At 35.4% G+C, this 15167-nt stretch overlaps 4 protein-coding genes across 4 annotated transcripts; 3 read left to right on the top strand and 1 right to left on the bottom strand.

The window, feature by feature from the left end:
- Nucleotides 1–690: 690 nt before the first annotated feature.
- LOC103862099 (two-component response regulator ARR10) lies at nucleotides 691–3485 on the top strand. The gene is given in 7 exon segments (XM_009139806.3): nucleotides 691–1093; nucleotides 1336–1488; nucleotides 1568–1933; nucleotides 2018–2094; nucleotides 2330–3085; nucleotides 3209–3241; nucleotides 3243–3485. Coding segments are annotated over 7 exon segments (1716 nt in total). The 5' UTR covers nucleotides 691–966; the 3' UTR covers nucleotides 3447–3485.
- A 295-nt stretch (nucleotides 3486–3780) lies between these two features.
- Nucleotides 3781–6332, bottom strand: LOC103862098 (brassinosteroid-related acyltransferase 1). The gene is made up of 3 exons (XM_009139805.3): nucleotides 5852–6332; nucleotides 4966–5406; nucleotides 3781–4455 (listed from the first exon to the last, which is right to left on the bottom strand). Exons 1-3 carry the CDS (start codon nucleotides 6278–6280, stop codon nucleotides 3943–3945), a joined length of 1383 nt encoding a protein of 460 aa, XP_009138053.1. The 5' UTR covers nucleotides 6281–6332; the 3' UTR covers nucleotides 3781–3942.
- Nucleotides 6333–8363: 2031 nt separating this feature from the next.
- On the top strand, nucleotides 8364–9269 carry LOC103862177 (glutathione S-transferase T3-like). The gene has a single exon (XM_009139881.2). It carries the CDS (start codon nucleotides 8364–8366, stop codon nucleotides 9267–9269), a length of 906 nt encoding a protein of 301 aa, XP_009138129.2.
- Nucleotides 9270–9435: 166 nt separating this feature from the next.
- LOC103862176 (uncharacterized protein At4g04775-like) lies at nucleotides 9436–13704 on the top strand. The gene is made up of 2 exons (XM_009139880.3): nucleotides 9436–9714; nucleotides 9795–13704. Exons 1-2 carry the CDS (start codon nucleotides 9477–9479, stop codon nucleotides 10094–10096), a joined length of 540 nt encoding a protein of 179 aa, XP_009138128.2. The 5' UTR covers nucleotides 9436–9476; the 3' UTR covers nucleotides 10097–13704.
- Nucleotides 13705–15167: the final 1463 nt, after the last annotated feature.

Here is a 15167-nt window from a genome sequence, read left to right as displayed (position 1 = left end):
GAAAAAAAAAAAAATCAGTTTGCCACACAGTCGATTTTGACGGTCAATAAATCGAAAGACATAGATTTAGGAAAGTTTTCATTTATGCAATATCTAAAAATTATATTTCCTGCCTTCAATACTCTGTACAATATATGAAACATATCTCAAATCTTAATTACATGATATACAGAATCATATACATAAACACTTTCCCATTTCTATCCATTCTTATCTTTATTTACATTCCTATAAGTTTTCTTCCCTAAGTAATTAACATCATTATCCAACTAAAAAATCAATAATTTTAGTTATACCAGAATATTCCGTTGACGATTCCGGTTTGGCCTCTTCCTCCTCATCATCCACATTTCTATACATAAATAAAAAGTAAAAAAAAAAATCTAAGTCGAAATGTGGATGATGAGGAGGAAGTATATAATCTAGTATGATTATAATCGACAAGTATATAAACCGAACCGAGACTTGGTTAAAATTGAACCGACAAGTTCCTAGACAGTCAAAAGAAGCCAACCAAACCCAATGACAGAACTCCGGTCCTTGAGGCGCGTGACTCTCACGTACAAATGATCGATCGTTTCACTGAATTTTCTAACAGATTCTCGTCCGAAAATGTCTTTTGTTTTCTAGCGGTAAGAAAAGATAAAAAGAAAAATACATATTTTTTAAAAAGAAGAAAATTCCTCAAATGAGTTTTAATTGGCCAGTCTTGAAGACTTATCACATACACAGAGTTTTTGAGTTAACCATATATAGCTTAGATTCTCTTTTGTTTTTCTTCCTATCTCGTCAGATGAAAAATAAAACTTTTACTCTCATAAAAAAGTTCTCCTAAATCATTATCTCTTTTACAGACCCATTCATTGGATCTTTATATAATCTACTACTAATAATCATATTTGTTTCCAAAGTCCTTGTTCTACTTCAATTCCTAGTTCTTGTCTGTGTTGAAAATCTCCAAAGAAGATGACATTGGAACAAGATTTTGAAGCAGTGGACCAGTTTCCAGTGGGGATGAGAGTTCTTGCCGTTGACGATGACCAAACTTGTCTCCGTATTCTCGAAACTCTCCTTCACCGCTGCCAATACCATGGTCCCTTCTCTCTCTCTCTCTCTCTTAATGTTTTCACACATATTTGCTTTTGAGTAATCAAAATTAAGATCTAGATAGATTCATTATTTGAAGTTGTATTAATTCTCTGCATATATGCTACTATAAAAATCAAAGTTTCAGACTTTAAATCTTTTGACTTGGTTTATTTAAAAAAAAACAGAGTTTTTTTGGGGAAATTATTGCAAAGCTAATTACTTTGGGGTAATTAATTATATGTGCAGTTACAACAACGGACAGTGCGCAGACCGCACTGGAGCTGTTGAGGGAGAACAAGAACAAGTTTGATCTCGTTATTAGCGATGTCGACATGCCAGACATGGACGGTTTCAAGCTGCTTGAGCTCGTTGGTCTTGAAATGGACTTACCTGTCATAAGTAAGCACAATCCATTCTCTCTTGTGTTTAGTTTCTGTATTGATCTTTGTGACGTGATGATTTGATTATTATTTTGCAGTGTTATCTGCGCATAGCGATCCGAAGTATGTGATGAAAGGAGTCAAGCACGGTGCCTGCGACTATCTACTTAAACCGGTGCGTATTGAGGAGCTCAAGAACATATGGCAACACGTGGTGAGGAAAAGCAAGTTCAAGAAGATGAAGAGCATTGTGATTAATGATGATCATTCCCAAGGAAACTCTGATCAGAACGGTGTGAAAGCGAATAGAAAACGTAAAGATCAGTTTGAAGAGGTGGAGGAAGAAGATGAAGAAAGAGGGAATGAGAACGATGATCCAACGGCTCAGAAGAAGCCACGTGTTCTCTGGACTCGCGAGCTGCACAATAAGTTCTTAGCAGCTGTTGATCATTTGGGAGTTGAGAGTAAATGATTCTTTGATCTCATCTCTTAGTTAGTTTCTTTTGCGTAGTAATTTTTTTTCTGATTGATAAGTTGAAATGATGCAGAAGCTCAACCGAAAAAGATTCTTGAACTGATGAATGTTGATAAGCTCACAAGAGAGAATGTTGCTAGCCACCTTCAGGTGTGTGTGTGAGGCCATTATTCTTTATAGGATCCCTGAAATTTTAGAGGCTATAGATATTTTTTAAAAAAATTTCATTAAAATTTGTTTTCATGATTTGAAGGCTTATGGCTATATAAAAAATGTTTAAAATTTTTGGAGGCTAAGGCCGATGTTTTGTAAGGTTGTGCTCAGATCCGGCCATGTTGGTTAATAAGGTTTCCACTAACATAACTACAATGTCTTCTGGTTGCAGAAGTTCCGCTCTGCGTTGAAGAAAATAACAAATGAAGCTAATCAACAAGCTAACATGGCGGCTATAGACTCACACTTCATGCAAATGAGTGCTCTCAAAGGGCTTGGCGGTTTCCACAACCAACGGCAGATACCTCTTGGATCAGGTCAGTTCCATGGTGGAGCTGCCACCATGAGGCATTATCCTCTTGGTCGCCTAAACTCCTTTGGAGGAGTGTTCCCACATGTGTCATCGTCGCTTCCTCGTAACCACAATGATGGAGGTTATGTACTTCAGGGAATGCCAATTCCACCATTAGATGATCTTAACAACAAGGCTTTTCCGAGCTTTACTTCACAACAAAGCTCTCTAATGGTTGCTCCCAATAATCAGTTGGTTCTCCAGGGTCACCAGCAGTCATCATATCCATCCTTGAACCCAGGGTTGTCTCCCCATTTCGAGATCAACAAGCGTCTTGATGATTGGTCAAACGCTTTATTGTCAACCAACATTCCACAGAGTGGTGTTCATTCAAAACCAGACGCCTTGGAATGGAACCACTTCTGCAACTCAGATGCTGCACAAGCAGGCTTTATTGATCCATTACAGATGAAGCAGCAGCCTGCGAACAACTTAGGTCCAATGACTGATGCTCAACTATTGAGAAGTAGCAATCCAATTGAAGGTTTATTTGTGGGACAACAGAAGCTAGAGAATGGTTCAATGCCTTCAAATGCTGGTTCCTTGGATGATATTGTCAACTCCATGATGCCAAAGGTATAAACAAACCATTTGCTTTGCCCATTTTTGCACTAGTAGATTTAATGATTATTTACTTCTTTTTTTTTTGGAAAGAATGCTAAATTTATTCAAAATGATTATTTACTTTCAATGTAACAGGAACAGAGCCAAGCTGAGTTATTTGAAGGAGATTTGGGGTTTGGATGGCATAATAGCTCACTCAGAACATGCATATGAGAATCTGTTTTATGTTTTCTATGTACTTGGTCAACATGAGAAAGAGTGTTTTCTTCAAACACAATCATTTAGTATTATCTTTGGTTCTGGTCTTTTTGTTTGCTCTCTCTTTGTAAAGAAACTGCAAGCTCTTGTTTACAAGTTTCCCCGCAGGTTTTAGCAACTTTGGGAGATCCAAAAGCGTTTAATAAATTTTAAACAGTACATAAAAAACGAATTTTATCTAGAATAATTTGGCTACATCAACTAAAAGAAACTATATCAGATTAGTCTATAAATTATCAATCTTGTAACTCGTTATGAACATTCTCTTACATAAGCCCTATCTCAACCATGAGACACTGTAAACTGAACCCATATAGGCCAGAACCAGGCTTAAGCGTCCATTGGGGACCTAAAGAAAAAGTCTACAAAGATAACATATAGCATAACTTTATATATTTATATCCAGAAAATCCGGAAGAGATAAAGTATATATTGAGAAACTAAAGTGATAACGACAAATACACAAAGCATTATAAATGTCATTATACATCCATCATAACCCAATTACAATAAAAGTGTCTTTAGCGCACACGCATGCATATAGAGGAGCCATATTCACACAAAATAGTAATTAAACAAAGATTCTACTGATTAATTATCACATCAGCCTATTAAAAACCAAGGAAATGCTTCGAAAAATCACTAACATCTTGTGGGTCCAAACCAATCCTCACAATAACCCCTCTAGCATCTTTAGGGTTCTTCATGAAGTAAGCAACTTGTGGCACCGGAGGACACAGTGGTGCCACGTAATCCGCCGGCTCGCCGCCGTTGCCAAAGCCAACGTTGTGAAATGGCATTTTTGACCAGTCGGAGACTAGGGTTAGTTCTTTGATAGGAGGGAGGTTTCCGTCATTTCTTTGTTCACTACCTCCAAGCGCTTCCATGTACGCGTTGATGTAGTCTTGGTCAACTGAGTTCTTGGCTTCTCTTATCTTTTTAACTATTGACTCGAGTGTTAGTTGTTCGAGTAGTTCTCCGGCGGTTGATGCCACCGAGGCAAGCACGTAGGCGTTGCCGGAATATCCTTCTGGCAGTGGTGGCACCGTCCTCTTCCTTATGTCCACCGCGAATTGTAAACACACCATGGCGTCTCTCCTCAACCTCAAGGCCCTTGTTCTCGCCTGTATATATATGATATACGGTTAATTGATAACTTTTTAAAAAGACTTAATGTTAATGACTATTATATTGTCGTTGATGATTTCTGATACAAATACTGCATTTGTGTTACATGTTAAAATACTGTTCAAATATTTGCAAGATAATTTATCTCTTTTTCTTTTGAAAAATATAATTTATCCTTTTTCAAAACATGTTTAGACAAAATTTAAAACGCAAACACAAAACATTTTTTTCAACTACAAGAAAAACACAAAACATTTTTTTCAACTACAAGAAAAACATAAAACATAAGTAAAGTTCTTGATTTATTTATTTTACTTTTATAGTATGCCACAAATAAAGTTTACGTAAAGACATTCAAAATGGTGATTTCATTTGAAATTAAAAGGCGCACTATTATGAAAACGAAACTATAAAGAAAAAAAATACCAACTTACTAATTAATAAGCCACATAATATAAAGAAATTTAGAGAAATAATAAGTTCTTAAATAACTTTATTGATTTTACCTTCCACAAATGAGCAGCAAGAAACTCAAAGGAGGAGCACATGAACCCTTCTGGTGATTTCTTCATCATGGTTTCTATCGCATCACCACTAAGGTCGAATGTTTTGATCACAAAACTAGAGTCCGCTAACTCGAAATTATGGTTTTTCCCCTGATGGATCATCATGGCTTGTTTGATCAGCTGGTACAGATGATAAATGGCTGCAGCCATGGTTACTCCGAGACTCCGGTTCGTGTCCCCGTTAACCAGTAGATTTCCTCGATCATGAACCGGTTTGATGACCATATTATCCTTTTTATTAATAATCTTACCATTGGATTTATCGTGATTGTGAGAGTTGAAAGCCCACGCATGAAGGAATTCGTAAGCTGAGATGCCATCAAATAGTGAATGGCTTGTACCTATTCCAACTGAGTAACCTCCACATGCAAATTTTGTCACCTACATTTATTATACGTCGTTGATCAAACACTGAACAGGGATTAATAAATCCTTTAGATTTTTGTTGTTGTTATTAATAATAAAATAAAAATAGACGGTTTCCAATTTCTGGGGTAATATGCTTGCGTTAAAGACTAAACATAGAATATTAGCTTCGCCTACACAAATCAAGAAAACATACAAAACTTTCAAGAATAAATTGACTTGCTTATTTATAACCCCTTCTAAGTACGTTATAGCTCGACTTTGATCTCACAATTCTTTATTGTAAGCGAACGAAATGTTTGTGTCTAGGTATATTCTTATTGACCACGAATCATATTGATGAAAACATTGATCTATTACACATAAAATATTACATAAAGCAAAACACAAGATTTACCCGTATACTTTATAATTAAGCATAATTCTTGCGAAGATGAATAGTATTTACGATAAAACTTACTTGGCCAACAACAAGAGGCATCGCAGAGAAATCACCATCGAAGGAAGGCTTGTAAACCAAAGTCTCATAAAACTCATTGTACTGAGTCAAGTCACCAAGATCTGATAACTTGACACCAGTCGCCACCGCCTCCACCATGACTGCACCACTCCTATTACACCGGAGGTTGAGCTTGCAGCCACCTCCATCCAAACCCAACCTGCCGGCGGCGGGATACCAGACAGACAGAGTCTCTTCCAGCCCGAGTTTCAGGTCGGAAAAGACCGAGTCAAAGTCACGAGTCGTGGTCTTCTTGTAGAAGAAAACCAAGTACATGAGTAAAGGACATTGACGGTCCAAGTGGGAGAGAGTGATTAGCTTCTTCTGGTCTTGGTTTTGAGATCTTGGATATACATTAAGCTTTTGGTTGATATCAATATGTGTTGCCATTAACACAATTGCTTGCGTGTATAAGAGTTGAATACAATGTGGGTGAGTGCATGTAATAAGATGTGTAACATATGCTTATATATATGAGATAAACTAAAAGGGCTGAACCAAATGCCAAGGAGCCATTCTATGTGTCTCTTCAGATAGTTTCGAGGGTTTTCAATAATTAATAATCTAACTTTCATCTAAGTGCTCTATGCATGCGGATGTTTAGTTTCAACACTAACTATCTTTATCTTACTATTGGTTGTGTTTATAATCATTTGGTTATTTAAATCCAAATGCAAATGATTGTAAAGATAATTCGGCTTTGTATATTTTATGCTATTGGGATATACAGAAATCAAAAGCCTATATGTGCTTTTGGCATAGGCTTTAAATTAGGTTCACATCATTTAAAAAGATATTTTAATTTTATTTTAAAATTCTTTTTTTATTTATTAAGTTAAAATGTCTTCTTTTATTCACTCCAAATCCACTAACACAAGAAGTTATTAAAGAAACATACTTCAACATGAATTTTGTGTTAGTTTTGAAAGTTGGTATATAAGTCTGGTATATATAGTTGTAATACACACATAATTGATTGGTAAATTGCTATAAATATATTAGAAGAGTAAGCTAGGGATGATCTGTCTCGCACAACATAAGGCAAGGTGAAATGAAAAGACTGTACACAATCATACAAACCCTACGGCCTCCATCACGGGAATGCTATCCTTCCCTAAGAGCATCGGTATCGGGGGCCCTTAGGCCCGTTCCGTACGTTGAAATGGGTTTAATTTAAATGAAAAAGAAATTAAAAGAGAGTGGGACGGGCCTTAAGTAAGGGCTGTTCGGGGTCGTCCCGTTGACGACGTGGCAGCACAGGAGTGGCTGTCTCCATCTGTGTTGTTCGCGTGTTCTTCTCCTCGAGGACTCCGAAATCATAAATAAAATAAAAAATTTCGAAACCTCGAAGGCGATTGCGATGGCGATGGCGAAGCCTTGATCTCCAAATCCATCTCTTCAAATCGAAAGGCAACCCTGCGTCTTCTCTCTTTCACTGGAGCTGTAGATCGGTATTATCTTCGCTGGCGAGGTCGCAGATTCCGGCGTCGTTTCATCCCCCGATCCATCTCCAAAGCCCAATCCACATCGGTTCGCTTCCGTTCCAAAACGACGAGAAGCAATCCTCCCCAAAACCATTGAGAATCGTCCCAATCTTAACTATGTATGTTTTTCAAGTCCGATCTGATTTCGAAATTTTTTTTAGGGTTTTCTAGAAATTCGAAGAATAAAATGGTATTGATCAGAGTGTTTGTTAGATTCGATGGGAAAAAGAAATAGATTCATTGGTTTGAGAACAATTGTATTGTTGCTAGGGTTCGGGAATTTTTCGGAGCTCGTATAGATATCCGCAGCTTCTATGGTTCGCTTGTATGATTGTTTCTATGAATCGCTTGTATGATTGTTTCTGTGATTGCGATGTCTTGATTGTATGCTTGTTCAAATTTATAAGTTTGGAGCTTTAGTCTATATATCTATGAACAAATGTATGATTGTTTCGTATAGATTTCTATGGTTCGAGATCAATTGTTTAAGTGGTTTTGAGTTTGATTTGTCTGCTAATTCGAACCCGTGAACATAAGGTCATGTCATTTAAAATCTTAATTTGTCTGCAAATTCGAACCCGTGAACATAAGCGTTTGATTTGTCTGCAAATTAGAGTTTGATTTGTATAGATTTGATTCGTATAGACTAATAATTTAGAGTTTGATCCGTAAAGATTTTAATTTAGACACATTACATTTTCCATAGTTTTAAGAGTAATGTCTATTAAAATCTAAATATTCTAATGCATTGAACTGATTGTTTCTCTGTCTTCTGTTAGACATTTAAGCCACTGATGTTTTTAAGGAAAGTTGATAGCTTTTTAGTTGTGTATTAAGTTGGGATTAGACATTTCTTGTTCGGAGTTGGCCATTAAGGCAGTTATGTACTTTGTATTCTTCACTTCCTCCTATTTAAATCTCTTCTCTTTTCTATCTTCTATCATCTCATTAGTCTTTCTCCAACAAATATCTTATATTTAGTTTCTGTTATGGATCCAAACAATGTTCCTAGCAACTCCTCTAGCTACGTAGGACTGCTTCACAGTCAACAAGGTAGCGTGTTCAATGAAAACTTTCCTTATGAAAGTTTTCATTCTAGTGTTAACTTCGGAGAACCACAGCCTTTTCCGGCTTTCAGCTCACAACAATCTCAAGATGCACCATTACAGCCACCAGTACAGACACCGGCTGCCCGTGGTGTAAGGCGCAAATGGAATCCAGCAGATGACGAAGTGCTGATCAGTGCATGGCTTAACACTTCGAAAGATGCAATTGTTGCAAATGAGCAGAGGTCGGGGGCCTTCTGGAAACGGGTTGCTGCTTATTATGCAGCAAGTCCCCATGGAATAGAGGATGGTGGGAGGGAGCACGTTTGTTGCAAGAAGAGGTGGCACAAAATTAATGAAGATGTTAACAAGTTCTGTGCCGCATACTCGGCAGCAGAGCGAAAAATGAGTAGTGGTGAGAGTGACACTGACGTTCTGAAGAAGGCACATGAGATTTTCTTCTCTGATTGTTCGCACAAGTTCACACTTGAACACGCTTGGTGTGTGTTGAGGTTTGAACAGAAGTGGCTCAGCCTCAACACACCCACGACTGCTGGCGTTTCGAAGAGGAAGAATGTGGACGTAAATTCCCAAACATGTAATACCGAAGGCTTCGTTGATGTTGAGAGCAGGCCCGAAGGTGTCAAGGCTGCTAAGGCGCAAAGAAACACGGGTAAAGGGAAGTCTGTGGCTGAGATTGCGACCGTTTGGGAAATGAAGAAGGACGATTTGGTGAGGAAGGAGAGACTGTCGAGGCTAGCAATACTAGACAGTCTCCTTACCCGTACTGAACCATTGACTGAGGCGGAAGTTGTTGTGAAGAATAAGCTCCTACTGGAGTTATTCTAAAAAAAAATAAGTCTTTTTATGTATGATAATTTCTGTATGCTCTATGTTCTTGTTTGATGTATGTCCTATGTTCTTGTTAGGTGTTTGGTCCATGTAGTCCGGTTTCCTTAAATGAGTTTTTATTAATGAATCATTTTCTTTAAATGTCTTCGCTCTAAATATGTGTATGTAATTTAAATGTTGACAATGTATGCAGGTTAAGTTAAAATGGGACATTACAGCTATACGCAGCCATCAGATGAGGATGATTTATTTGGAAACAATGAGGACAGTGAGTACAGCGAGACGGATGATCTCATACGACGTGACCAAGCTGAGTTGAGCTTGGAACGTACTCAACAGGTTGACTACCCTCCGCAACCGGAGGTAGAGTTTGGTTTTCCGCAGGTTTGCTATTGTGGTGCTACGCCACTGCTAGCAACGTCTAACAACAGGCAAGATCAAGGTATGTGGTTGTTATTAATTTACTTGCTTATGTGCTAGTTTGTGTATGTGTTTTCCCACTTTTGCTTGTCTGTGAAACAGGCAGAAGATTTTTCACTTGTGCGAACAAAGACGACGGCGAATGCCATGTCTACAAATGGTGGGATGAGGCGCTGATGGAGGAGATGAGAGCCAGAGATATCCACGTGCTTCAGCTAGGTGAAAAGGTAGAAAGCCTAACCCTTTTGAGTGACTATGACACAGAGCAGAAGATACGAAACTTAGAGAAGATTGTGGGTGATATGGCTAAGGAGAAATCTTCTTTTAGTTATGGATTTGAGTGCTTTGTAATAGGCATAGTTGTTCTTTTTGTTGTAATAGGCTTGGTTGTTATGTTTGGATAATTTTAACTTCTCTAACCGGCATGGTTTGGGTTTTTACCGGATGTTAAGGATATGGTTTTGTACTCTTTAATATAACGCATGATCGAGTTTCTTATTTGTAACATAACTCATTTGTAAATTTTAATGGCTGAAAACTAGAATGAAAGCTGACAACTAGAATGGTTTATTTGTGCTCGTGACCAAATAGCACAAAGCTACCACATGTTTATTTCATTTATAACCATAAGTCACAAGTTGAGATTCTTTGTACCAATAAGTGAGTTGATAAGTCACATGTTTATTATGCTTTCTACCAATAAGTCACAAGATGTAGTAAAGAGTTAATATCAATATTCATTCACGGGAGGATTCGTACACATTTCTTCTTTATCATATAAGTATTGACACTTCTTCTCTCATCTTCTCTCAAATTCTAAACACTTTTTTATCTTTTGTTAAAATTTTCTATGGCTTCTTCTTCACATTATCATTACCACAAAGATAATGATGATGAATTAGATGACATATTTGAAGATTTATGTGATGAATATATTGATTTCAATCCACAACCAAAAGAGCGAAAAACACGAGTTTTTATCGAGAGACACCGGGAGGAAGGCCATCAGAAGCTCTGGAATGATTATTTTAGCGAGACTCCAACATACCCGCACAATATATTCCGGCGACGGTTTCGAATGAACAAGGCATTATTCTTGCGTATTGTGCATCGTCTGTCTACAAAAGTTGAGTACTTTCAACCCAGAGTAGATGCAACCGGACGGTCGAGTCTAACTCCGCTGCAAAAATGTACCACAGCAATACGTCAATTGGCGTATGGTGGTGGGTCTGACACAGTTGATGAATATGTCCGAATTGGAGAAACAACAGCTCGAAGAAGTTTGCACAATTTCGCCGCGGGAATAATCGACTTGTTTGGCGATGAATACCTAAGACGTCCCACACCGGATGATCTGCAAAGACTACTATATATTGGAGAACAACGTGGGTTTCCAGGGATGATTGGAAGCATCGACTGTATGCATTGGGAGTGGAAGAATTGCCCCACGGCTTGGAAAGGAATGTATGCACGAGGAACCGATAAACCAACGATTGTCTTGGAGGCGGTAGCTTCATATGACCTCTGGATTTGGCATGCGTTTTTTGGAGCTCCAGGTACTATGAACGATCTTAATATTCTCGATCGATCACCCGTTTTTGATGACATTATTAACGGAATAGCGCCACAAGTTAACTTCCATGTTAATGGTAATCCATACAATTTGGCATATTATCTCACCGACGGTATTTATCCGAAATGGGCTACTTTTATTCAATCTATCCGACTACCACAAGGTCAGAAGAATTCATTATTTGCTCAAACCCAAGAAGCTGTGCGAAAAGATGTCGAGCGTGCATTCGGTGTATTACAAGCTAGGTTTGCCGTTGTTAGAAATCCATCTAATATTTGGGATAAAGAAAAAATAGGAAATATTATGAGAGCATGTATCATACTCCATAATATGATTGTGGAAGATGAACGATCATCAGGAACTCAGGCCAACGGTCGTGAATTTGAAGAAAGAGAAGATGTGGCTACATTTTCCGTCAATATGCCTTCACCTATCGTGAGTACAATTGAGCGTCGCACGAGCGTTCGGAATAGACAAGTCCATGAGCATTTAAAAAATGATTTGATTGAAAATATTTGGACTAAATTTGGACATCTTACCCATAACATATAATTTATAAGTTTCTATTTGTATTGGAATAAATGTTTGTGTGTTTTTTTAAATAATTATGATGTTTTGTATTTCTATTTTACAACTTTGTAATTTTCTTAAGATTTCAATTTTAATGTTAAACTTTTTTAAAATATTTTTCATTTACAACTTCTTTTTATATGTTATACATTATGAAAATAATAAATTAATTAAATAATAACCTAAGGGACCAGGAAAGTCCCACTAATAATCTACCAAATTGTTAAATGTCCTTAGTTTAGGTCCCTTAACATATAACCTTAATATAAAATGCTAAGGGCTTGTGGGTTGAGTCCCACCAATACCGATGCTCTAAGACCTTTTTATTATGGACTTATTACATAAAAGGTCAAACATCTACACTATTCTTGCAGATATAAAGTAACAAAGTTATCCTCATTACAGCTTGTAGATTGTTTTTTAAAGCTGGTTTTACAGCTTGTAGATTGTTTCAGATGTAATTTCTGCGCTTGAGACTGCGTTCACATGAAATGGAGAAGTACTCATAAAAAAATCATGTATCTTATTCAGTAGTTTTGGAACTAATTATATAGTACTTTCAAAAACCAAAATTCTTATTTTTCTCTATTTTCTAAGATTTTTACGATAAAAAGCTGTTCGTACACAATTCACTTTTGGATCTTTCAATTAAATTGTTTATACGCCTTTACAATGCGGAAAACCCTAGGGCCGAAACTTAATCGGTGGGAAAACTCTTAACCAACCGACCAAAAACCAAACAGGTGAAAGAGTAAAGAAAGCTAATCAATAATTGATGTGATTTTCTTTGATTAAGAAGATTAATGAAAATTCCCGATTTGTAAGAAGGGATCTTAAATGAGGAACATCACAGTCTGGCTTGTCCCCTTGCTGTATATATCTTTGAAACTTATTTATATATACCCAACTATCATTACCGTATGTATACGTAATGAAGAACGAACCTATATGCGTATACGTTACAAGACGTGTATGCATGCATGTATGCAACTGTATTGAATGACTGAACTTGAAATCCACGAAGCTTCGATATGCATCTTTACAATTACCGATCATTACCAATTATGTTTATACTAGTTCTATCTTATTCTGAGTTTATTATTTAGCGACGATCTTAGTTTGATTTATAAAGAAAAGAAAATGTATGGTAAACTTTTTAATGACTAATATTGGTAAATATTCTCTCTTTTTTTTACTACTCTATAAAAGAGTAACTACTCCACAATGAGTGTATGTATACAACGTGTAAAGTGGAAAAGGATCGTGGAGAAGTTGGTATATGTTTGGAAGCTGGAGCAAGGCGTGGAGTTAAAGCCTTTCTCTTTTGTCTCCTCTTTCCCACCAGCTTCCTTGTTTTCTGCTACTCCGCTCTTTTTCTATTTTCTCCTTTTCTAATTAATATCTATATGATCAAAACATTTATTACACCTTTTGTATGTAATATGTACAATGGCGGAGCCAGCCAAGATTTTGACTGGGGTCAATTTTATTTATAACAAAAATACTTAATTAATATTAATTAAATGTTAGCATTTTATTTAAATTTATTAAAATAAATAAAATATTATAAATATTGAACAGGTTAAAGTGATATATATTCACATTAACTTATCAAATTGTTAGTATTTTGAATTTTTCAAAATAAGTAATAATTTAAAACGAGTTTTAATCTAAATGGTTAACAATAAATAAAATTATGATAAAGAATGAAAAGAAAACAATTTATGTGTAATATAAAAGTTGTAGTATTAATTATTCTTAGTGGATATAAATATTGAACATCGGTAAAAAAAAGAAACAATTAGGATAAAAAAATGAAAAAATGTTTAAATAAATTACGAGTATCTCTCGCCTTTGACCAAGTAAAAACATTAAGAGAGTTTTTGGGAACAATCGTGGGGTCAAGTCATGTTCTCCAAAATATCATAGGGGTGAGAATACTAATGATACACTATTTTACTAAAAGTTATTTCAAAAATGCAAGTAGAATTTTCATTTGACATAAATCTATGGGGTCAGGTGACCCCCCTCTCCTACAGCTACATCCACCCCTGAATATGTATATAACGTAGTGATAACGCTGTCTTTCATCTCAGTCAAGGATGCCAAATTGAACATTATCAAAATAATGCGAACTAATTTATATGGTGATCAGGGAGGGGGGAATTTTCTTTCCATGCAAATCTCAAGTAGAAATTAAATCATTAGTTAAAGCATGTAAAGATATGTGTGCCTTGAGTTGTGAGAGAGCTCATATATATAGCCAGGTATTTGGTTTACTAAGAGCATTTCTAATCCCACTACAAAATTTACTACAAAATGGAGTGGATTGTGAACAAACAAAAAATGAAAGCAAGGAAACAATTAGGATAAAAAATGAAAAAATGTTTAAATAATTACGAGTATCTCTCGGCTTCGACCAAGTAAAAACATGTTAATAGAGTTATTGGGAACAATCATGGGGTCAAGTCACGTTCTCTAAAATATCATAGGGGTCATATACTAATCACTTATATATTAATTGAAAAATATTACAACACTGTTTTGTAGACACGTGTCAACATGAAAATGAAATTCAGAATTTTTAGAGAAATATGTTGGTCCATCTTAACTTATGTTATACTTTTTATTAAACTAACTATTAAATTGATAAATAGTGTACAAAAGAATGTTCTCGTACTTTCTTTAAATAAAATCTACAGAATTGCCTAATATGATTAACGTATATATGATAATTAATGATTATGAATAATAAATATTTGATAATGATTTTTGTATCTTAGCTCTTTTTTGTTTAATTTTATATTACTAAAATATATTAAACAACCACATTAATCATATAATAAAAAATTAATTTTTTTCTTATATGTTATATTTTGAATTTTTCAAACGACTATAAATTACTAAAAGCATTAAATTTCTCACACTAAAATGTTGTGATCAATGGTTTAATTTTTTTTGGTAATAACAATATACAAATGATCATAAATCGTATAAATATAAATCGCATTTACTAGACATTCATATTATATATTAATATAGTTTAAAATTAAACTATATAACATATAAAAATACTTAAATATGATAATTTCTAAATTTGAATTGAAAAATATTAAAATCTTAATATTTTAATTTTGAAATTTGCATTCAAAAATCACACATTAGAAATTTTGTGTTTATCATATGAGTATGAATTCTCAATAATAAATATTTATATTAAAATATGCTATATATCTATGTCCATATCATTGAAATTTAGTTATATACCATATAAAGTAAATAAATGATTGTTTTGATTTATTTACTAAAACATATCGTAAATAAACAAGATG

Source organism: Brassica rapa, chromosome A03 (genome assembly GCF_000309985.2).
Source record: "Brassica rapa cultivar Chiifu-401-42 chromosome A03, CAAS_Brap_v3.01, whole genome shotgun sequence".
NCBI lineage: Eukaryota > Viridiplantae > Streptophyta > Magnoliopsida > Brassicales > Brassicaceae > Brassica > Brassica rapa.
Note: the sequence above shows the minus strand (reverse complement) of the source record. Positions and strands in the feature narration are given on the sequence as shown.